The 25,386-nt window shown below is 41.1% G+C and overlaps 1 protein-coding gene across 1 annotated transcript; it reads right to left on the reverse strand.

Moving 5' to 3' along the window:
* On the reverse strand, nucleotides 1-24,989 carry LOC119740822. The gene is made up of 18 exons (XM_038216259.1): nucleotides 24,758-24,989; nucleotides 20,084-20,366; nucleotides 19,435-19,558; nucleotides 16,655-16,821; nucleotides 15,793-15,928; nucleotides 12,548-12,687; nucleotides 11,380-11,509; nucleotides 10,890-11,082; nucleotides 9,041-9,186; nucleotides 8,062-8,271; nucleotides 7,199-7,416; nucleotides 5,713-5,944; nucleotides 5,192-5,465; nucleotides 3,951-4,213; nucleotides 3,447-3,678; nucleotides 2,791-2,900; nucleotides 2,116-2,292; nucleotides 1-1,827 (listed from the first exon to the last, which is right to left on the reverse strand). The coding sequence occupies exons 2-18, from the start codon at nucleotides 20,251-20,253 to the stop codon at nucleotides 889-891; spliced, it is 3,861 nt and encodes a 1,286-aa protein (XP_038072187.1). The 5' UTR covers nucleotides 20,254-20,366; nucleotides 24,758-24,989; the 3' UTR covers nucleotides 1-888.
* Nucleotides 24,990-25,386: the final 397 nt, after the last annotated feature.

Genomic DNA, 25,386 nt, shown 5'->3' on the forward strand with positions numbered 1-25,386 from the left:
TGTAGTGCATTGGGATTCGTATTTAATCAAATTAAAGTTGAACAAAGAAATTGACTGGAGCAGGGTCTGAATAACCTGCAAACTTCGGATTCTACCGTTCCGGCATATCATATCATATTGGCTGTTCGCCAAGCTGGATATTTCCCTTGTGGTTTTTTAGAATTTTTTTATTGTGCTTTAATAGTGTCTGCGTTTAACTAAAGTCTAATCTTGCTTGCACAACTGTAAACGAGACCATCGACGTGACATTAAATTAAAGAGCCCTAGTAAATTAAGGTATCAAACTTAGTAACGGCTTCCATATAATATCTGTCGTAAAAGCTACAAAGGTTTTGATTAATTCTAAAAAGCTGACAAAGAGGAAATGTAAAAAACAAGTCCACTGACACGCCAACCACAAATAAGCAATACACGCAAACCACAAATAAGCAATTAACACTTCTGTATCTCCACGTGTCATCAATGCATATAACAAGTGTCAAATGTATACATTTGTATTATATCCTTTGTATAAACAGTTAAAAACATTGAGGTTCAAACTAAATTTATGTTTCAGTGAAAGTCCCTACACACCCGTAATAAACACAACAATAACAATGGTTTCTTTCTAGATTAATGCATAGAAACTGTTATGTTTTCTGGCTCTTTAGCGTTAAACTAATTTGAAACAAGAGCAACTTAGTTAGAGAAATTTTCCATAAACACCTATAAAATACAAGTGTTTAGATAGCAGCATTTTCCCCACAAAGCTACTGAATTCTTCGATTTTTACCATCATGACAAAACGAGATTTAAAAATACAACCTAAAACACAACGTATTTCAATTTAAATATTTTTCACTACAATGTACTCCTTATAACGTACACAAAAAACGTTTTATTCTTTATTTAAATTATTGCACACACGGATGATTTCTTTTTCTTCTTTGGCGAATCAGGTCTTGCTCTTTCCTTCGGGGCAGAGACACTCCGTTCCGGCTGGATAACCTCGGCATGCTTAGGACCCATCACTGACTGAGGCCTCACTTCTGGTACCGTGGACCCTGCAAACTTTGCTGGGTCCTCGGTGCTTACTGGTTCCAGCTTTTGAACTTCTTCGACATCTTCTTTTGGTGGTTGGGTCTGTTGTGGTACCGTGGACCCTGAAAACTTTGCTGGGTCCTCCGTGCTCATTGGTTGCAGCTTCTTATCTTCTTCGGCATCTTCTTTTGGTGGTTGGGTCTGTTGAGGTACCGTGGACCCTGCAAACTTTGCTGGGTCCTCGGTGCTTATTGGTTCCAGCTTCTGATCTTCGTCAGCATCTTCATTTGGTGGTTGGTTCTGTTGAGGTACCGTGGACCCTGACAACTTTGCTGGGTCCTCGGTGCTTATTGGTTCCAGCTTCTGATCTTCTTTGGCTTCTTCTTTTGGCGGTTGGTTCTGTTTAGCAGGATCCTCTTTCTCCTCTGATTCCGGTGTTATAATATTTTCAGCAGCTGGTGGACTTTGACTCTTCTCTTCTACTTGTTTTGCCTCCTCTATCTCAGGTTTCTCAGTGTCGCTAGGTGGCGCACTTTGGACTACCGTATCCTCGACAGTTGCGTGCTCTTTAAGCTTCTGCACCAGCTCGTCAAATTTGGCATCCCTGAACTCTTTCTGGGTGGACTCACCGGTACAATCGATGTAGAGGAGCTGGGCAAAGGGCATGCTCATGGGTCCCTCAGGGGGCCACGTCATCCGCTGCATGAGAAGCGGAATGATGGGTTTACGGAGAGCATCTGTAAGGCTCACCTCGCGACGGCAGTTGGCAGACAAGGCGTACTTGGGGGTCACAATGGAGACCACAACCTTCGACAAGAAACAAATTGAAAATTTAGAGAAGCATTCTATTTTTATCAGGAAGATTTTGTCGTCCCTTTTGTTAAACACTTCATGGATATTCCTGTCCAACATATACATCCAATTATTGGAACGAAAATTACAATTCCATATGACCCTTTTATATCAGATTTGTTTGTATTTTAAAGAAACAAATCAAAGTACATAAATTAAAATCCTGTTAGATAAGTTTTCTGATGAGTTGTAGCGCCAAACCTACAAGGATGACCATTTCCATGAGTCTTGAAGGTCACTCACCTTGGCATTTCTAATGCCTTTGTCAATCTTGGAGTAGAGCGGGTCACCGCCTCCCATTTGCATGATGTCCAGCCAGCAACTGAACCCGAGCGAAGTCAGTCTGGAGTACAGTGTCTTGATCTCCGTCTGCTTGTCCCATTGGTACGAGATGAACACTTGGGGAATGATCTCTTGGGCCTGATCAGACACAGAAAAAGAGTTTAAAGAATGTTCCATGAACTGCAGCGATAAGCAGTGCTACAGTCGAGTCCATGACGAATCCATCCGGTCAAAGTCCGGTCACAAATCACAAGTCCTTTCATAAGTCCAGTCACAAGTTACAGGGGATGAACTTTCACGGAAGAATACTAGTGTTGCAGTTCATTTGAAAAGCTTGCGACTTGACTTCAGTGTTGTGATGGACTTGTGATAACTTGTGATTGACTCGACTAAACACTGCCATCAAGAGAGGATTTCAAACTTGTTTCGGATACAAAAGCCTGAGAAATGATATTATCGTGTTACAGCATGGTAATCGATATATTTGATAGTCTGATAGTCTACTGTATAGCATTGTGTTACATTTACTTATACATCGAACTTTGCCGTCAGCACATTAAAATTTCATTTTGCCGCCAATTCCTCAAATAATAATTCTGGTTTGTTGTATCAAACAAAGAAATAATGCATCTGTACCTGATCTGTTACCTTTTCAGACTTTGTGTTGTCGTCTGTGGACTTCTTCTCGTTCGCTGTCTTGACGACTTTCGGCAGATCATCAATCTGTGGGACCCAGTTACGATATTCTGAAATGACAAAAGAACATATGTTGTGATTAACAGAACGCATAATTATCCATGTCATTATAGAAAACTTGACACTTCTCGGAAACAAACCGATCTTAAGGAATATAGTCAGTGATCCTATGTCTGGGTTTCAATCAGAAGCAAATTGAAATTAGCGTTGGAAAAGATACAAATGCCGATAACAATAAACTATCAACAAGCAGTCCTGCTATTAGTCTAGATGAACTCTCCATAAAGTAGTTTTTACTTCCGGTCACCCTGAGTTTGTTTTGATATCGTACGGATTTTTCATTTTTGAAGTTTTCGATTACATAATTTGTTCAAGTCTTCATTTCCTCAAATAACTGAACAATAAATACAACTTGACCCCGTTTATACAAAAGACATGGTTATTATCCACGATGCAGTGACTGGCTGAGTTCAGTACAGAGGCCTACAGGATTTGTTAATCGTTTACATTACATGGTTTCAAAGCGATACTCAGACATTCATTCTACTTCTCATTGACGAAATAATTTTACTAACACCGAATGAACATCTACTTACCATCAGTAATCATTTCCTCGTCGGGGGCCACGTGATAACTGATCTGGCCCAGCAACTCAGCAAACTTGGCATCCTCCCAGAACTTCTCCCCTCTCACGTACTCCTTGTCAGTGAAGAACTGAATGTACAGCAGCTGGGCGAACAGCATGCTCATGGAGCCGGATGGAGGCCAGTCTATCTTCTCGATCAGTACGGGTATGATGGGCTTGTTCAACAGGTTGGCCAAATTCACCTGATTATGGAAAATTATACGTTTTCATTCAGAGGCGTTTAGGTTGGAAAAAGCATCTCAAGGAAAAATTGACGGCCTTTCATTGTGTTCTTCTGTGTGTTGTTTATGCAAACTTAAGCAAACGGTGCGATCTTTCCACCTACTTTCTGGAAGTAAATGAGAAACCAGTATGGCTGTTTCCCATCCAAGAAACAAAATGTAACGATGACTCCCTTCGACGGTGAGGTCCTTTCTAATCTCATGTGATTATTTTCTCGCATGTGAGGACCTACCTCCTTGTTGCAGTTTTCAGACTTGGAGTACTTCTCGGTGCACATGCACAGCACCACCTTGGCCGCCCTCATCCCCTCATTGATCTTGGCAAAGAGGCTGTCCCCGCCTCCCATCTGACCAATGTCCAGCCAACAGTTGAAACCTGCCTTCTCCAGGTGTTCCTTGATGACCTTGACCTCGGGCTGATGGTCCCACTGGTAGCTGATGAAAACACGCGGAGGCTTCTCGGAAATGTCCGGGACAGCCTTAGGGACCACTTTATCTACAGACGTGGTATGACAGATATCAACCAGTCATCATTTGTCAATCATAATTCATCACAAGTCATGGCGTAAGCAGTGGCGTAACATTTACCGAGGACGGGGGAACGTGCCCCCCCCCCCTCCGCTCGAGGCCCGTTCCCCTATTGCGCCCCCCCCCCCCCCCGCTAAGAATTTAGAACAGGCAAAATGAGTTTGTTTATTTTTTTTGTTAAAAATGTCACTGAGTGTCCCCTCAAGAAAATGAGGCCCCTAAGTGCCTCCGTAAGTTGGACCCAGGTTAAACAAGTGATCATAATTCGTCACAAGTCATCGCAAATCAATCACTAGTCATCCAGTCATAAGTCAAGTCACAAACTAATCAAATGAACTGTGTATATTTTGTACCTTTTATATGATTGCATTATTCATTATAATAGGCACAATACAGCAATCAAACACTCCATTATAGCTGGCATTAATCAATTTAATGCCGTGTTTAGTCCTACGTAGCTTGTGCAATAACGTGAGACATAAAATGAGCTATATTGTGATTTACACAGGGGAAAACTAAATGGTTCATTAAAACCCTGCGCAGAGTGACCTGTTACCCTTTGGGCCCCAGGTAACCGATTTGTTTTTGGAAAAAAAAAATTGAGGGCCAATGACGGTCACCTTCCATCTAATTCTCATTCGACCCTTGCCAAATAAGCTGGTTCAATGAACTTTGCAGCCAGGGCTTCACCCAGGCTGTGTCAACAAACTTTCTACCAGGCCTCCTGCCAAGTCTCATTGAAACATCAACAAAGACCTGTAACTTGACACAGCCATCTCCCTTCATAACTGCATACAACTGCATACCACAGCCGCCAGTCAATTATCTTTCCAGCGGGCAGCAGTTGACGAGTTGTTGTAAAGTGTTTTTGTAAACGCTGCGCAGGGTTAAAATGGGTCCAAGTCGTTGTTGGCATTAGGAGTTTGAAAACTGAAAGTAAACGTACCGGCGGCTTGTAGCGCTTCCTCCACGATGGTCGCAGCATCGTCTCTCCCCATGTCCTGCAGCGCCGTCAAGATGGCAAAAGTCGCCTCACTACTCTTATGAATAGTGTACCACTCGGCCAGGATGGCCATGGTAGGGTCCGGAGACAGGGCCCAGTTACGGACATCCTCGCCGGTGAAGCCCAGGCGAATGGCCAGGAAACGCCAGTCGTGCTCGTGCTCGGGGTTCAGGAGGTTGGCGATGTCCCGAGACCACTTTGGAGCATTGGTAATTGTCTGGCAGATTGAGAATGACGCAGTCAAACACCAAGTTGTGAGACACACGAATGCACGGTAACTCGAGTATATGTCAGTCACACTCTTTATGGGCGTGCCTCCAATAACGCCCATCCTTAAACTGTCTCACATTGTTCTTGAATGGATCATGATTTATACGACTGTGTTCAATTACATTTCACATAATTATGATTTCACGGAGTGAGTTGGCTCTGAACTTCTTGGCACACCACCTTTTTGTACTTACTTTGCGGTCTATTTCGTCCACCCTCACGATGGTATCATCAACCACCTCCTCCAGGTCGCCCAGTCGTTGTCCCTGCTCCGTCACCTCATTCTTGACATTGTCGATCTCCTGGCCCTGCTCAGTCACCGTCTTGTCGAGCCGGTCGACATTCTCCTCCGTTTCAGTCACTCTGTCGTCGAGGTTCTGGACGTCCTCCTTCACGTCTTCCACGTCATCCGCGAGCGCTTCCAGGCTAAGGAAATATGGAGAAGACTAGATTTCACATTTTTGTTCAGAAAAACCGTGGACATTACTAAGAAATGGGATGGGACATTGTGCCAATAATTTTTGAAGAACCACAAAAAAAAATCAAACTGCATTGGCCATAAGCAGTAGAAAAATGTCTTCCGTATACTGAGTAAGAAATAATATCAGCCTTAATTGGAAATCAGTGCTTTTCAATAAAGTGTTTTCTTCGTGGTATTGGGAATGATAATTCTCAACTACAATAGCACAACGCAGAGCACGCCTTGCCGGCCACTGCTATAGAGCCAAAGAGCAAGTTGTCTCCGACGTTATCTGCTGGAGATTGCCTTGCCCTAACAGAGAGAGGAGACCCCTCAACTAAGTATGCAATTATGTAAGTCAGCACGTTGATGACATCACCACGGCCAATGCGGACAAGAGAGTCTGGAAGAGTTTGGTTGCATCCACCTCGGCTCCGGCCGTCCAATGATGATGATGATGAATGATAATTATGAGAGAACTATAATAAAACTGATTCATGTGCGCAACTTTTCACAAGAAATATGTTTTGCTGGAGATGTGTTTGAGATTAGGAGTGTGTCTTCAAAGATTTGGAATGACGGTACCAGAGACTAAATTGGATATGTCTATCTTGGTCCAACTGGTGAAGTTTTAATTTTACTAATGTCAAAATCATGTCGACTAGCTTCTTCGAAAGTTGTTCAATTAGTTTGTTGAGGCCGGAATGACAACATGCGACAAGAACTCACCATTGTAAAGTAAAAACAAGAACATCAAATGGTTTGAAACTTTGCATCGTGGAATAATACAGGGTGGTAAGATTGAAATTAATCTGTTCTCATGGAGGTAATTTATTTTGTCAATAACAGTTGTTGCTCTTTGAAGAAGTCCTGTTGCACACATCTGCACAGAAGAGATTAATAAGAGGGTGTTCCCGCAAACTCATCACTTAATAATACGATACTCATGTTATGAACTCGATTTCAAGTTGTTTTTCCTGTTTTCTTTATCCAACCCTCTTGATCCTGAATGGCATCTCTCCTTAGTCTGGCGATGACTGCTCTACAGTGACTGTTCTATGTTCCGACACCTCTATGTTCCGACAACATAAGATTGTGTTACTCCCGGTTAGGGTTGGGGTATAGGAATATGAGCAGTCGGAACGTAGGGATGTCGCAACATAGGGGTGTCGGAACATAGAGGTTTAACCAGTTTGCCTACTTTCCCCGAATAATCTCACCTGCGTCCATCCATGAAATCAATCAAGCTCTGCACCATATCGGGTACACGCATGGCCTGACTCTTCATGAACGGCTCGATGTCGGCCCGGTACTTTTTCAACACTTCCACGTGCTTGAGACCGATCCGCTTCATATCCATCATGATGACACTGAGCCACATGTCCTCGATGGTCTTCAGTTTGTCGACCAGAATTTTCATGCAACGTTCGGCTTGTTTCTGCATTAGGACACCAGTTCATGGGGTTATTAAAAAAGAGTTTAGTTACAGGGTCTGATTTGACCTAATACTTTTGCGGGTCAAAATGACAGTTTTTTGGGTCAAAAGGTCAAATATTTGAGCTGGAAACCTTGGCAAAATTGTCATTTTGACACTGAAGAGTGTCTTTAAAATAAGAGTGTCATTTTGACCCTGAAAACTATCCGGGCAAAGACGACCAGGAATCCAGGTCAAATCCCACCCAGCACGTTTGAGAGTGTGAGAGTATCGGCAGATAATATTTTGTATGAAAATTCCATCTCGGTTCAAACCACACAATCACTTTTCGTATCACAGGTGGCATCTTCAAAGGGTATGAATAATGACAAAGGAATACCTGTGTCATTTGACTGACTTGTCACTGTACTTGACTTTGGATGGCTTGTGATTGATTTTTTACTTGTGTGGACTTGGGAACACCTCTTTTTATTTGTGTACGTTTAATCAAGCAATCTATATCACTGTGCACATCTCTTTGCAACAGGTTATCCATGCATCCATCGACTTTTGAAATACGTTGTTTCGTTCTCTGTATACGGTATAGTTTGGTATACTTTTGACTTGTTTAAAGTGACACTTGAGGACAATAATAAATACATGTCTTACCTCGTTTATCTGACCGACACTCGCCACAATTTTTGACACCGCGTGGATGGTATACGGTGTCTGCTTCGCGACCTTCACCAGCTTGTCGATCTTGTCGACAAACTTACCCGGGAACTTGACCGACATGGTTCCCAGGATTATTACCACTTGGTGGCAGAATCGAGCGTTTGTGACGTCATCCATCATCAGGTCCAAGTGAGGCACGAGTAACTGAGTGGAAAATTGAAAATCGAATTCACTATTGAGATTTTAATGATGTGACAAAAACAGTTTCTGCAGTCATTTTTTTCTAAATCTTTATAGTAAATATTTATCGAAACTTCATTGGTGTATGTTATGTCTTGCACATTAATGCACTTTTTTAGCCTGCTTTCTATTTCTAATCAACAAATTCAATCATTGTACCATTTTAATCAGGCGCGGATCCAGGGAGAGGGATTCGAACCCTCCCCCTCCATCCACCCATGCTAAGACACCACAACAAAAATTAAGACAATTGTAGTACATATTAAATACCTATGTCCGCCTGTCCGCAACAATCAGAAAGAACAAATCTGATAGGCATGACCCCCCCCCCCTTCAAAAGAGCTGTATCTGCCCCCGTAAATGTTATTTACTAATTTTATGAAATAGGCATCCTCAATTTATGATGAAAAGATACTTCGTAATTTCCTTAAGTCTGTTGCATATAATTTAGCTTCAGTTATGCAGTCCGCTGTATTTGCAGAAAATCATTTGGAAAGCTACCAAGACCGAACTTGTCCGCTTCCAATAACTGGGAGGAAACCAGATCTGCAAAACACTAAAAAGGTCTTTGTTCATTTCAAGAAGATGTTGTTTTGTGGATAAATATACTTAATTCATTCGTAATTCGAGTATTCATTCCTTCAGAAAGAACTACCATTCATGTTATCCTTATTCGCTGAATGTTTAGCATCAAGTTTTATAAATGAAAATGTAATGAAAGCTTTCTAATTACCTTTGCGTTGTCTTTGGCTACGTCGTCCCACATCATGTAGATGTAGGTCTTGTTGGTCGGATTCATGTCTTCCATTGCCTCAGCAAGCTGATCAAATCTACTCAGTATCTTCTCCGGGCTAGCTCCATACAAGGGCTTCAGACAATCTAGATACGAATACAATAAATAACATGATGGTCTGTTACAACTGATAATGTAGAAACCAACGGAAAATGTATCACCAACCGATAATGTATCACAAATTGACTGATATTGTATCACTGACCGATAATGTAGCAAAAATTGACTGATAGTGTAGTAGAATTTGTATCCGATAATGTATCACGTGTCGACGGATAATGTAACTACAAAATAACTGTATCCGATAATGTATCATCACGGAACGGATACTGTATCAACCGATAAAGTACCAACAATTAACTGATAATGTATCAAAAATCAACCGATAATGTATCAGTACGGGGAAAAGGTGTACACAAATGTTTGTTTTATGTGCTATGTATCCCGCCCCACTTTTTGACCGGGGAAAGGAGTCTGGGCTATTGGATCACCCCACCCCCATTATTTTGTATTGAGAGAAAAAAAAGGCAGATTTTGAGGTGTTTTTCAAACTTTCCAACCGCCGAAATGCATTAAATAGTACTGAGAAAGGGAGAAAAAGCACAAAAAGCTTGAAATGCGCTGATACATCTGTATCATGAACAGCGACCCCAGTGTCATGTGGTCTCCAGCTCCCCCCCCCCCTCAGTTTTTTTTTATTTCACCATGGAGCACAAGTGCCCCTTTAAACGGCCAGAAACGGAGAGTTGGGGGGGGGGGGAGGACCTAGACTGGTTCCAGTCCATCCACTGCGTATTTTGAATGATGCAAAGTTATTTGGGGAGGGAAAAGTCTGTGAGACCATCGCATATTAAATTGAACGTATGCGCGCGCCGACGTTGCCTGACAATCATGCGAAGACGCTGCGGCTAATAGCCTTGGCACATTCTGGAAGTGGCGTTGAACTTTGCGCGCGAACCAGTACAGTACAGTTCGCACATGCTGTGTCCCGTCCATTTATCTCCATACATGATGCTCTCAAAGTGGTAAAACGCGACCTCTTGGGTTGGAGCACGGAGCCCATACGGACGCCAAGTGTCCGGAGAAAAGAACTTGTCCACATTTCGGCGCGGATGTGCGAATGCAGTTTAAAAATATTCTTAATGATAAACTTTCCCGAGTGGGGACTTATCATGGCAAGGACACCTATTAGACTTTAATTAATTTGCAATATTTCCACCTATTATTACTATTATTATTATTATTATTTCTAAATATACTGATACGTTATCGGTTGATTTTTGATACATTATCGGTTGATACAGTATCCGTTCCGTGGTGATACATTATCGGATACAGTTATTTTGTAGTTACATTATCCGTTGACACGTGATACATTATCGGATACAAATTTTACTACACTATCAGTCGATTTTTGCTACATTATGGGTTAGTGATACAATATCGGTCAATGTGTTATACATTATCGGTTGGTGATACGTTATCCGTTGGTTACTACATTATCAGTTGTAACAATGGTCACTCAAATTTGTATTGTGTCATCAATTTAATGAGTACAACAGTTCATAACGAAGGGTTGTAGTCGATCCTTCACAAATGCCTACAAGTCCATCACATGTCACCCAGTCCAAGAAATTAGCTATTCAAATATACTGTGACCATAAAAGCATTCCTTTGTTGTTGTTCATTCTCCACTACTACTGGCGACCAGACTTGTGAGTCGACCTATGACATGACTTGTAATGGACCTGACGACAACACTGTAGATAGACAATAGAACACAACTTACGGCCCAACAGGTCACTTTTCTCGTCAAGAAAGGCTTCCATGACGTCATCTGCGTACGGGGCCAGCAGGTCACCCTGCTGTTGGAAGCATGTGATGCAGGATGAAGCGTTCATCATCAGCTGCTTGTTGTCACATTTGAGCATCTTGACCACCCCAGGCACGAAGTCTCTGATCAGTCGCTGGTTGCCATAATTCTGTTCATCGAGTTTGAGGTATATAAATGCTCTGAATTGTAGGCAAATGACTAACAACAGAAACTTATTGACAATTGGTGTCAGCGGTGGGATCACAATGGATATTGTTGATGATGCAGCTTGAACATTTCCTGCATTGTACATTTCAGCAGTTATAAATTGTTACTATATTTTTTTTCATCTTTACAAAAGAATGGTAAAACGAATCAGGTTCGATTGTGTAAGTTGATATGTTTTCAACATGAGGAATAATTAGTGATTGTAAAATCAAAGACCAAAGGCGATGGTCAAATTTACCTTTTCTACAAATCCAGAGTTAATAGTTATCGCTAACAACCCGTATCCTGAGTATGGATCGCCGTCTAATTCTTGTGTCAGTACATACTGGTGAATCTTATAGATTTCCTTTGCATATTTTGATGGTGACCTGCGGATATTAATAAGTGAAAGTGTAAAGAGTGATGTTTTGCCGAGTAATATAAATTCAAAGAAGCTCAAAGAAGGTATGTTGATTTACAAATTATCTATCCTAAAACCTCCTGAGTAAAATACAATTTTACCAGTGAGCCGTAACCGAGTACGGAGTCATGATATTGTAGCGGATTTACCAAATTCCCCCGGACGATTTGTCCCCCCCCCCCGGCGGTCACCCGGCAGGTGTGGTACCTCCTTCAAGAGACCCAAGACCGGTGCAGTAGGCCCGTTGGGCGGAAATGTACCGCCTAATGCACAGGGCTATAATGACTGGACCCTCAGTAAACCTCCTCGGGGACAGACAGGACAAGAGTGAATGGGACCAAAAAATAATGATGATGTGACCTTTAATTATCGCACGATCACTGCTGCTGCTTGAACCTCCCAGTTATAAGTTAATAAATAAATGAATAAGCGCCTCTGATCCGCCAAGCACCAGCTGTGCCGCCTCCCAGCGATTGACGCGCCTCTTACTAGTTTGGATCCTCCCGTTGTAGCCTCTGGAGGCTACGAGTGCCTCCCCCTTGGTTTCCAAAGGTAAGATAACTCCCTTCCCCGAGTACACGGACCAGAAACTAATCCCTAGTTTCCTTATCGGCATCCCACCGCAGTCCTACTCAAGTATTCCTAACAGTGGCCCACGCTCGAATTGAGGTAGCGCACACTGTAGCCTCCAATACCTGAGCTCAGCACTCCGCACGTCCGCTTCCGACGATGTCTGAACTCGCACTGCCGCTGTGCAAAACGTGTGCAACTAGCGCAGTAGCGCCCTCTATAGTTAGACACTGATTGCTTGCTGGCGCCTGCTCGCGCTCGCACCGCATAGCAAATCTCACTCATTTGCGTTACAATATTAAACATGTTTAGATCTGTTTATGCAAATGTTGACGATTTTAGTTATTGTAATTTCGTTTGTTTGAAGCTACGCAAAACTACAAAATAGGGGTTTTCGCCATTAGATACATGAATCGATCTCAGACAAATGTAATACCTTGCTCCCTTGAGAGATGATGATATAATACTATCGATGAATTGAGTCTTATCATTACGTTTAGACTTGAGATCCACGTTGCCTGACGTCATCCATTCGTACAGATTTGTGTACAGTTCCGGCAGCATATTCTCGGTCCCCTGAAAAGAGAAGACATCTTAACGGATGATTCCCGGATATGTTCTTGCCTCATTTCAGAACGTGCTACCTATAGTCTATCCAGGTGTAGGTGCCACGGTGGCAAAATGAAGTCTGTTTCTGACATGACCAGGCTTGGTACAGTCTCAAAAGTCTAAGTTAAGGACATTATGAACATCCAGTGATTCAGTCAGATAGTCAGTCAGTTAACCCTAAAAGGGCCGGGGGGGGGCGGAATCCGCCCCCCCTCAACATTTTCCGTGATAGCTTCTAAAAAAAAATTTTTCGCGACCCGAGCTGTTACGACTTTTTAGCCTCGAGCTTTGCGCATCTTTTGATACCAAAAACATAGAAATCGGACCACGGGTTGCCGCGTAGCGAAAAATTTTTCGGCGCTACGCGCCGTGAAAACTGAATTTTCGCATATACGTCGTGTACACAGAGCAGAATTGCCATTTGTACATATGAATAATTAATTAGCCATAATTCCAAAACCCTTTGACCTATAGTCATGAAATTTCTTGGGTATGTTCAGGAAGAGTTGCTCTATGCATGTGTTGAGTTTCAAAATTTTTCGACACTCGATGGCCGAGATCTTAGGGGGGGGGGGGGCGGAATCCGCCCCCCCCCCCCCCGGCTGAGAGATGGTCAAAATAACCCGGCCCCTTTAGGGTTAATACTCCGTCAGTTTCAGATGACAGACAGCAGGTTGGTCAAGCAAAAACAGGTGATCCTAATGTGGGAAACGAATCAATGACCTTCTATGGACTCTCAAAAATGCGACAGAACTTGCCTCATTAAATCTTCGAGTGTACATGCACGTTGAGTCCTGGCCCTATTTTACACGTGCTTCGATCATCGTGCGTGCTACGGACCGTTAAACATGACGTCATAAAACTGATAATCTACCGAATAAGAACGGAGCATTGGTAAAAAAAAATCCAGATATTTTGTAAGCAATTTAATGTTGACAGTGTCCACTTTTTCTATTGTATTGTATTGATACATTTCCTCACCGTAACCGTAGAAACGCAAGCATGAGTTGCGGCACCGGAAAACAATATTTATACCCGTACAAACCTAGGCGCGGATTCAGGGGGGGGGGGGGGGGTCACTCCCCTTCCCAGCTCTGTCATTTTCCCCCATAGAATTTCATAAAGAAATAATGATACGTCCCCTCCGACACCAAAAACAATTGTACTGGTATTAATATATGCCTCTGCACAATTACGGACAGAGGCTGCTGAGTTACGGGGTATTTGTACACTATTCTGTAACTATAGTATTAATAATCGTTGGATTTGAACAGCGGCCCCATTACAAGTTTGGTACGAGCCCCCCCCCCCCCCCCCCCCCATTGATTTTATTGAGCCAAGTATCCTGACAAAAAAACCTGCCTCATTTCAGTATTGAAACCCTCCCTGCGAAAATTCATAGATCCACCCCTGATTGTTGTATTCTATAAACATGAATTTTAAGAAGTTTGCCCAATGTTCGTAGTCGATCTCCGATGCAGGCTAGAAATGAGGCCGATTATTATCCAATTATTCAATACATTGGAAGCGAAAGGAATAAAACCCCGTGTGGATGCTCATGTCAAAAAAAATCAAGTAAATTTACCGACTGTTTTTTTTATTTTTTACAACTTGCTTTTTACGATCGATCGAACTGTTGGTTGGATGGTTGGATTTGCTTCGGTCGAAAAACCACCAAAAAGGGCACATTGGTCACAATGTACTGTATTTTTTAGATGAATTGTTGTAATTACAGTCTTTTTCAACCCTCTAATGCTCGCCCCGGGGCGAACTTACACCGTACCGAAAAAAGGAAGGCTTTTCAATGTTGTGACGGAAAAATAGCTTTGTAGGCCAATTGTTTGAAATTATGACAAAATCCATTGTGTGCCCTCTTCAGACAATGAAGCCCTTAAAACTACTGTGTATTCGACACATTGTTGAGCGCGTAGCTGTGCACTGAGTCCTCCATATAATACTGACTTAAAAATGGCTAGTTTGAGGTTTTATGAGTGCAGTGTTTTTGCAGTAGGCCCCCCCCCCCCCCAAGAAGGTTCCGGTTTCTGGTCTGCGCGCACGTCGCCGTAGCCATGCGCGTTGGCAACATTAAAAAAAGTATTTTTTTTTCAATAAGATGAAAACCGCAAAACTCACCGATTTGACTGGAATCCTGCTGTTGCACAATTTTAACGTGTTTAAGATGGGGTTACGTTCAAGTATAAGCTTTATACGGCCTCTCTGGGCGCCCATACATTTTGTACTTAATTTAGTCGGGCGCCATTTGCAGTCATCAGGCAAAATTTGAAGAAAAAAAAGTAAGAACAAAAAACCGCGTCGCCGGACCACTTTTGGGGCAAGCTCCATACCAGAAACCGGAGACATTTTTTTGGCCTTAGTATCTAAAGTCAACGGAAAACATGGAAAGTTGTGGGGTTTTGCTTTTTTTGCCCATCAGCAACGACAGGAGTGACGTCACGGGTGGTTTGATCTATATATAAGTACATGGGTTCGAATCCTGACCGTGGGAACATGGTACTTGTGCTCTTGAGCAAGGCACTGTGCCATTATTGCTTCGTCCTTCGGATGGGACGTAAAGCTGTAGGTCCCGGTTTGTGTAAAGCATGTTAAAGAACCATTTGCCCCGGTGTTTTTCGCAGTGGCTGCTCAATGCAATGTATTATTATAATACACGTATTATTATTATTATTATTATTACTACTATTACTGTAATAGGGCGACAGGTTTTGCGAACTCTGTCCACAATAGAAGATACACCTTATTGAGGCGACAAAATAACTGTCGCCCTTTTATGAAAACGACCCTTAGGACAAGGAATTTTGTTGTCGAAAACCATCTAGATCGATTCCTCATGGTCCAATTAGTATAAATACTAAATTTCGTGGGAAAAAAAACATAAGGTAAACTTGGGTTAGGTGACAGTTTAGGTTTGTGCACAAGTCTATGGGAAAGTCACCCTATTGCAGCCAAAAGAGTAAATATTATTATTATCATTATTAAAGAAAGTGATGTAATAAAAGAAGTAGACAATATGGTTTGCCAATTGAAAAAAAACCAAAACAAATCCGCTCTTACGTCCCAGCTGAGTGGTTGCCTGGAACTTGAACAGAAGGCGTGCCCTGCAATAATCTGAAGTTCATTCGGCATCTTGCTCAGTTTCACCAGAACCTCCACCATACACTTGCTCACTTTCTTCAAGATTTTGTCTCGGCTGAAAAGAAACCATTTCGAGACATTGAAATAAAAAAAAAAAAACAATTAACCGTTTGCGAAGCAACCCCTTTAATCTACACATATCGAAACTGCGCTGGTGGAAAATTCAGTATAGATTGCCTTAAAGCCTACTTTCGAAATAAGTTTTTTTTTGCAACGAAAAACAAATCGCCATCAATTCAATCAATTTATTCTTCTTGATTTCATATGTTCTCCCGCTGTTATTTTGTTATACCCCCGTATAAATTAGAAAAATTGAATTTTTTTTTAATTGGTCGTTTTTAGCATTGCAAACATTTTCGATTGTTGTTTGAGATATCGACCACAAAAATGGACCCACATTAATTATAAGTTGTGGAACCATTCCACAAATCTCGGATCACTTTCACCCAACGCGTAACGATAACTCCATTGTCGCAGGGTATACTGATACCCGCCCCTACTGCAATCGATAATGTAGGGACCGGGAACCAGTCTAACTGCAAGGCGAATCTGTTTGTGTATTAGATAAAGCTGTCAGATGGTGGCAGACGTCAAAGTATGACATTTTATGGTCGAAATGTCGTTAGGAGAAAGTATGTTTAATTTGATAAAGAGCACACAAAGTATAAAATCAAAATCGATTGCCACAAAAACAGTACGGATTAGGCCTACCACACCAACAGCTGTTTTACATTTTTAATTTTTTTTTGCGTTTAACTTAATTTTTTTACTCTTCACTTACTCTAATCCTGCCATCATGGCATGGATGCATCTCATCAATGCCACGCCAATCCCCGTATCGCTCGGTGGGCAGCCCTTGCTGAGCCCAGAAACTTCATCCTTGGATCTCACTAGCGCCACTGGCACCTCGAATGTTTTGATCAACTTTTCGGCCAAGGCGACATGTTGCTGAATCATAAGAAATTTTGTTATAAATGAAAGTATAGCGCGCACTGGCAAACTGATGGCTGTAGGGGACACATGATAAGTTGCCGATATCAAAAGGCTTTATACCGTATGTAATGTACAAGAACGATTTCAGGCCATAGCGAAGTGTCGTTTCTTGGTCCATGGTTTCATAAAGGCCGCACCGTGCAGTCTATTTTTAGTATAGGTTTTCCCGGACAATTGCGGAAAATGTGTACACGAATTTGTAAAAGATGCATTCGCTTTCGTGCGAAATAGAATGAACATTCCTAATCTCTGTTTCTATTTAACAAATGATAATTCATTTTCCGTGAAAGTGCATTCAGTCGTAAAAAAATCAGCGTACGATTTCCCGAATGTGCACTGCATTTAGTGTATTAACATTTCATTTTAGCGCGAATCGAAGGCCCATCCGCAATCCTGTTTTCCTTTTAATTTATCATCAATCTTTTTTTCGCTAACTGTGCAGCCGATTTCCCTCGCAGTGTTATTAAATGTGTGCCTGATCAAGCATTGGAATTCATTTATGTGTTTAATTAACAGTTGAGGAATGGTTGATTGAATGATTGAATTTTTGAATAGTCAAAAAGTCCCCATGCAGATCCCATGTAACATGACACGTGATGTGTCCCTTTACCGTCTCAATAATATGGCTACAAGATTATTTTGAGTGATTTCATATTTGTCATTTTTATATCATTTTCACATTTTATTTGCCTACATTTCACATAGGCCTTTATGTATATGAGAACAAACACATTAATGATCAATAAGGCATACATTGATTAATTAATGAATCATTAATTAATGGATCAAAGTTGTATCATGATTTGTATAGGCCTGTATAATTTATTTAAATTGAATGCAGCAAATGCGAATTGAAATTGTAACAAATGAAAAAGAATGTTCAATTCAGCCTGTGTCACAATAGACAATCGATTTTCTGCGAATCGGATTGCACATCCGTAATAATGGGCAACGCATACGCCAAACCGAAAACCTAATCACGTCTTTGTAATCTCTTAAATGAAACGTTATGCACATTTGTTCATTTGATTGATGCAAAATTAAATCGAACGCTAGTTATTGCGAAAATGAAACCAGGATGTACGTCGTTCTCAAACTCGGCGCCAAATTGAATTTATGTTCACGTATAATACAGAAAACTTTCATTGGTTGGGGTGATCATAACATGTACATGTAGTTTAAAGCTATAGTCCATCATTTGTAATTAGTGCATTTTGTTCGTCGGTTGAAGCAACAAAAGTGTTCAAAATCTAATGAAGGATACTGAACAACTTACTTGATGAAGTTTCAGCTTCATATTCCGAGAAAACAGCATTCTAGGATCTCAATTTAAAATCAAAAGTTGCTAAATCATGTTTCGAATTGTTTTGAATTGCAGCTTTACGCGATGTCGCGCACTGATCCGACGAATTATAGCGACCGCGCGCGCCTGTGCGTCGTTACAATGCTTGTGCGCGCTGCGCCGAATAACGAAACGAACAACTAAGTTAAATTTTCCTACGGTGCTTCTTAAGAAGAACCATTGGAAATGCCTTCTTTCGTTGATTTCTTCAAAATGAGAGCTTGCCAGAAAGGATAATTTTACAGGGAGTTTAGTCCCCTTACTATCTTTCAACCAGTATGTTTTTCAACAATAATTACGCCAGTTACTTTTTTGGATAGCTGCAAATGATGTACTCGGGCTTCAAGCTTCTACCAACCTAAAAATTAGTTGGCAAGCTTTCATCCACTTCTGTGGACTTTCTCAAGCCAAGTGATTGTGCACTCAGTTTCTTGCTGTCTGTTGTCCCGAGATCACTGGAGCGTAGATAGGTGATAATGAGTAACCAGGGTCCCTATTCAATGAGGGATTAATGCTTTTGATCCAGATGGTTCTTTCACCTTTCTTGGCTAGAAATGTGTTTCAAAGTCGATAATGTGGGCATTGTCCCATCCAATGTTGTGTCCAGTATTAAGGGCGTGTCCTGCAACTGCTGAAAGAGATGGATTGTTCAGTCTAAGAGCTCGTCTGTGTTCTTTCAATCTCTTCTTTAATGTTCTCCCTGTTTCTCCAACGTAGGAACTGTCACAATCAGTGCAAGCTATCTTGTAGATAACACCTGTTCTCTCTTCTATGGGCGATTTGTCCTTGAGATGAACTAGCTTACTTCTAAGGGTAAGCTATTTCATCCCAAGGACAAATCGCTCGCTTAAGGGCCCCGAAACAATTGGATTTTCGATGCTCTGTGGTGTGATCTGAGGCAAATTCTTATCACTTTAACCAATAATTATCTTAGCACAAAAGATAATAATTTAAACATAATTTTCATGGTTTTCTCAGCTAAATGCATAAGAATTGTTTTTATTCCGACTATTCCTGGTGAATTTTAGGTCCGGTAGTCTCCGGTAATACAATGTATTACAATTTACGTCACGTGACTAAAACGGGATGAATTCCTCCTTTTTCCGAAAATTTCCGAAGTTTATTTTTTTCTTAAATAATTAGGTAGGTTTATCATCAAGAAAATGCAAGTGACCCCTAACTCGGGCAAGTAACTCATTATTTTATGGTTTTGTTAATAAAAATACCTTCCAGTTAATGATCCGTTTCTCTTCGAACATGTCTACCGCGAGGTAGTACCACTTAGTAGCCGATCGTTTCTCCAGACACATCTCGCACAGCTCCAGCATGTGTTGCTCATGTTTATTACTCCTAAGACAGGATGTAAAAGGGAAAAACAGCTGCCCGTCATGACATGAAATTAAGGTTTGTAGTTTGTAGAAATTGATCAGATGAACTTTTCAAGATGAGCGAGCGGATCCATTTTGTTAGTCGTCGCCCTCTTTACTGGTATGTGTCACAACATATCGCCCAGTCATTATATAGTTCAATGCAAGTAAAGTCTGTCATGAGCCAATGTGGCCCATCAGGCTGGCGTTTATCTCCGGTTTCCTAGACATGAAAGACCGAGAATATTTCTATTCCCCCTAGAAGTGATGTCAATCCATTGCAGGTTACAGCTAATGCCGGTTTTTATTTATTTATTTGTTGTAACTGTTTTGTTGTCCTTGGTGGAGTGGGGCAAGTGGGGGCAAAGTGTCTTGCCCAAGGACACAACAGGCCAGTAACTGGATTCGAACCCCTGACCCCCTCATCATGGGTCCAATACCCTATCCACTAGGCCACACTTCCCCACAATTCAATGCTAGCCTTGAAATTATTTATCAAAATACTTACTGAGATTTGACCTCCTCGAAAACTTGTCTAGAAATAGCCAATTTCAGATCATCACACCAATTGGCGTGGTTCTGGTCGTCTCGTATCGCTTCAAGAACCAGCGGCATGTAAGCATCCACGGCCGTGGGATCCTTCTTGATCAGCTCCGCCACTTCCTTGGTGCTCGGCATTTTGGTGAACCCGTTCGTTCAGTCAGTTTGTTTCCTCCACGAATTACACTTAGCGGCGGCCTCGTTGGCTCGATGTAGAAGTCACTTCATTAAAATCCCGAACTAATAATACACTGTAATAATAATAATAATAATAATAATTAACATTTATATAGCGCCCGTAATCCATAATATGTTCTTAGTTGCTGTACACATTTAAACAATGATAGAGTAATTACATTATAAATATTCTTAAAAAGGTGAAAGTGTAGATCAATACATACAATTACATTATAAGTCCAGTGAGGGAAATTAGCCATTAAAAACCATAATGATACTTTTTCTTCCAGCATTTAGCCATTAAAAACCATTTTTTTAAACATACATTATAAACCCAGCTTCTTAAAAACCATAACCTATGAATTAAAAAGCCTGCTAAAAATGGTAAAGATCAATACATTAAAAAAATACATTATAAACATTATCCTATGAATTAAGAAAGGCCTGCTCAAAAAGATGAGTTTTCAAACCCGACTTAAAACTCTGTACACTGGAAGACTTCCTAAGGTTAATATCAAGCTGGTTCCACAGGTGGGGACCAGCACAGAAAACATTCTCTCACCTGCGGAAACCAGCCTGGCATTAGAGCAATATAATCGAGACGTGTCTAGCGCAGAACGAGTAAATATAGTTGGAACTCTAGTACTTAGGAGCACACAAATAATTAGGAGCACAACCATGGAAACACTTTTAATACCAAGAGACAAACCTTAAAGATCACCCTATACTTGACTGGCAACCAGTGCAATTGCATGAGAGCTGGGGTGATGTGATCATACTTTGTTTGTACCAGTAAGCAGCCTGGCTGCAGCTTTCTGTACCCTCTGCAATGGGGCCAGGGATGAGGTAGGGAGACCTACTAGAACAGCATTACAATTATCAATACGAGAAGTAACCAGCATATGAATTATCCGTTCTGTGGCTGATTGACCAAGATACCGTTAGATTGTACTTATGTCGAACGAGACACATTTCTAATGTGGGATTGCATATTCATGTTCATGTCAAATGTCACTCCAAGACTCTTGACCTCGGATACTGCAGTGATATCGTGGTTTTCTATATAAACCACAGTTCCAGGAATCTTAGTCAACGATGTGGTTGATCTTATGACGAGAACGTCTGTCTTATCATCGTTAAGTTTCAAGAAATTCACCGCCATCGATCCGTTGAGACTTTCGAAATCTCTGTTGCGGACGACATTGCCGACAAGAAAGCAAAAGTTCATTCACTTCCCTCAACCTCGTTTCTTAAATTCGAGTCAGGGGGGCTTGGGATGTACATGTACATTATACCATGTTTCAAATCTGCATATAATGTAGCCATTTTTAGGCCCTTTTAAGTAAAGTTATTATGAAGTAATGATGATATTAAACCCACGTGATTTCGTGCATTTTGCTTTTCCTTTTTCATTTTCTTATTTTTTAGTGATTTAGGAAGTTTTTGTTTATGACTTTATTAAATTGTTGTATTTATTTGTATTTATTTTTTTGTTTTTTATTACATTTTTTTATTTTTTTTTGTATTATTATATTTATTATTATACTTATACGTGTAAAGTTACCACTAAGGAGACACTTTATTGTAATATTCGCACGATGGGAGACCGGTCATTATCATGTCTCCCTAATGTCACAGCTTTCCTTTAGAGCCAGTTAGGTTATATTTGTAGCTCGTGGTCTTATTAGTAAACATACCGAAATTCGTGGGAAAAAGGACAAGGGAATATTGGGTTAAGGCATATTTAAGTTTGACAATTTTGTGCAAAAGTTGGGGGGGGGGTTCATGTCGAGCCACCACTGCCATGAGGTTGGATACAATCGTGCAACATAATATCATCGCACACGTCTTTACTAGCAGTTTTATTCATAATTGTAAGCTCGGTTTCATGGGTGGAGGAATGAGTGTTGGTGATTCACAGAATATAGCAAGTTCTGTCTAATTGTTTTCACCTTTGGTTTTAACAAGGGCTCCACTCTAAACCAAGTGGCCTTTTAATTTTCTAATTATGATATTTTGTTTCATTCGTGATAAAGCTCAAGGAAAAACGAGCTCCATGTTTCGAAACATGTCGTTCATCAATATACAAATGATGCATTGAAGCAGTGAGTTTAGTTTCATATTTTGGTTTCATATTTTGGTGTATCGTTAGGCCTACATTAATCGAATATAGTTTCCACCGGACATCTATAGCATAAACATTATAAGACGGACTTTTTCGATTTTAATTGTATACCGTATCACATCATAGAATATATGAAACATGCATATAATTATCATCATTCTGTCTGCATACATTTCTCTAGCCTTGACCCAGACGAGCTTGTTCCCGCTACCGCACACAGCGCGCGCCGCGACACTATTACTATACCGTTGGCCTCAACGACCCTTGCCTGTGCTTTGTGTGCATGTACGTACACCCCACACACACTTCCGCAAACAGCCGTACAGAAAGTCGAGGCGGAGGATAGCCTTGACGCAATCGTGGCAAATTCCTTATGTGTTTCTATATTTTCGGCCAAACTCGGCCGGGAATTTCTGATGCGCATATATTACACGATATCCAATCAAAGCCCGTAAACTTTGACCTGCTACATACATATTCATGAAGCCCGCAAATTACCGTAAACACCACACTCAAAAATAAATGTCCAGGTATTTCAATCCGATTTTAAACCATTTCTCCAGTTTTATTCCAAAACAAATGAAATACGCCGCTATATGAATGAACACTTTTCAAAATGATGATACTATTTCCAATGTATTGCGAATTGAACAGGTCGAGACGTACCGCCGACGTTTATTGTCGGTGCAACACGCCGCTGACCCGTACCTGCCCATGACATTCTGACAGCGAATGTAGGGAACAGGTCACCTCGGACCCAGGTCAAATCATACACATTTTATCGAATGCAGGTTAACTCGTATAGTCATGTCGCAACCGTATGAATTAACTGCAAGAAACGAGCTATTGACTTTGGGATGGAAATATACGATAGGGACTAATTGGTGAATATAGTCTCTCCCTGAGTTTGTACCATGTGCAACATAATTTTATCTCATACATATGACATGTATTTTAACGCCTACGTACGAATTGTATGTCATACCTACGACATACGTACGACATGTAAGTCGCAGGTATAACATATAAATCGTACCTATATGTCGTATGAAATACAAGTCATACATACGAGTTACAATGTCGCACGTGCGAGATACAAGTCGTACTCACAAGATATGTCGTATGTACGACATAATCGACAAACAAGTCGAACGTACGAATAAAAATTCATATGTTGTACACACAAGATATTAAGTCGTACTTATATACGACAGAGTCGTATGCGACATATATCGTACCCTGTCGACTCGACATATAAGATCGTTTGCACGACATATATGTCGTACCGTCACCTGTCGACATTATGTCATATGTTTGATATGTCAAACCCTGTCGACAAATTATGTCGTACCCTGTCGGTATATTAGTCGTACTCTGTCAACATATTATGTTGTAAAATATATTAGTCGTACTCGTTCATGCACGTTAAAATCAGTCTTAAGTTAGCTGAAGGAAAGACAATTTTTGCCCATTTCCCCTATAGACAGCCTAGTAGAAATACCCCCCAAAAGGGAGCGCTTTTTTGCCGCTGACCGAGAAAGCGCAGCGCGTCTTACCGCTTTTGCCGTCGTGCGGTTTGTAGGCCGTTCGCCGTTTTGTGAAAAGTCTCATTTTTGATCCCTTTCATTTCATTTTCGACCCAAACTATGTATAACTATATAAATATTATTGTACAATTATTTAAGATTTCAAGGGGTGTTTTACAATAATTATTGTTACCTCAGAGCCGTCTGGTTTATAAACCTTTGTCGTATTATGCAATTTAATAAATATTCATTTTTTTGGCAGCCATTATCCAATGAGAGAAGACTATTTACCATAACGCGTTCTATTTATCACATTGAGCCTACACGGTTGCGTCAAGGCTCTGCCTCGACTTACTGTACGGCTGTTTGCGGAAGTGTGTGTGGGGCGTACGTGCATGCACACAAAGCACACGCCAGGGTCGTTGAGGCCAACGGTATAGTAATAGTGTCGCGGCGCGCGCTGTGTGCGGTAGCGGGAACAAGCTCGTATGGGAACAAGCTGATAGCCTTGGTCAAGGCTAACACTTATCTCGAATTCGGACTTTGACTTGTCGCAGGGTTTATCATCTAATTCACCTATAGTATTGTATGCATGAGTAGCACCAGCATGGATATCATCGAACACATGTGTGTGAGTTTTGAAACCTTTCATAGGACTGCCATGTTTTATTGGGCAGATAATTTTATGTCCATTTCGCTTTTGTTGATTTAAAAAGAGGTCTATATTGCGTGCATTGACATCAAATGGCACTTAACATTTTAAACTCTAACTGGAATACAAAAAATATAAACATCGGATGTAAAAAAAACTTACCCTTTAAGAATTCCCCACATTTGCACAGAAATAGACCAATAATGTTGTATTCACTCCGATCTCTAAGTGTTCAATGACAAAACGTACAGATACTATTTTTTTTTAAGGTTTAATCTCAGTCAATAACATGGCGATGAATATCGTCTACAGTTTCGTTGGATGATGGCTTATTACCATGGCCGACGGTGAACGACACGCTCCGCTTATCGCCCAGTGTTCATGTCCATATTACGCTGTACGGGCGTCCATTGATCAAGCACCATAGCAACAGTCATACACATACATAAAATGGCAACCATAACAATAATCTAGACTAGACAAGGCCATTCTCGTTTGCATAATTTACCATGAACTCGAGAATAAGTATGAGGCCTCTCTGATGTCTGAATAGCGAGGGAACATGGTATTATTATCCATGGGGCCATCAATTTGTATTGTGTGTATTTCCATACGCAGCAGCAGTCCATTCATTCAAAAGACGACGTTAGAAAAATGCCCTCTGAGTTTTGCCTGTTGAGAGTTTTATTAAACGAACACGCCTTTTCAATTTTTTCCGTCTATAATTACCCCTCATAAAGGTTTTCATTTCGGGTTGCTCCGCGCACAAGCAGAACTGCCCCTTGAGTGAA

This window comes from Patiria miniata, unplaced genomic scaffold, assembly GCF_015706575.1.
Source record: "Patiria miniata isolate m_02_andy unplaced genomic scaffold, ASM1570657v1 HiC_scaffold_5, whole genome shotgun sequence".
Classification (NCBI taxonomy): domain Eukaryota; kingdom Metazoa; phylum Echinodermata; class Asteroidea; order Valvatida; family Asterinidae; genus Patiria; species Patiria miniata.

Bases quoted from the DNA above. Each gene is read 5' to 3' on its own strand.
- LOC119740822 (XM_038216259.1), bottom strand. From the start codon at position 20,253: ATGCCGAGCACCAAGGAAGTGGCGGAGCTGATCAAGAAGGATCCCACG. The intron at 15,929-16,654 runs GTAAGTGAAGAG...GTTTCTTTTCAG, and splicing joins GCCATGATGGCAGGATTAGA to CCGAGACAAAATCTTGAAGA. The intron at 4,214-5,191 runs GTACGTTTACTT...CCACGTCTGTAG, and splicing joins GGAAGCGCTACAAGCCGCCG to ATAAAGTGGTCCCTAAGGCT.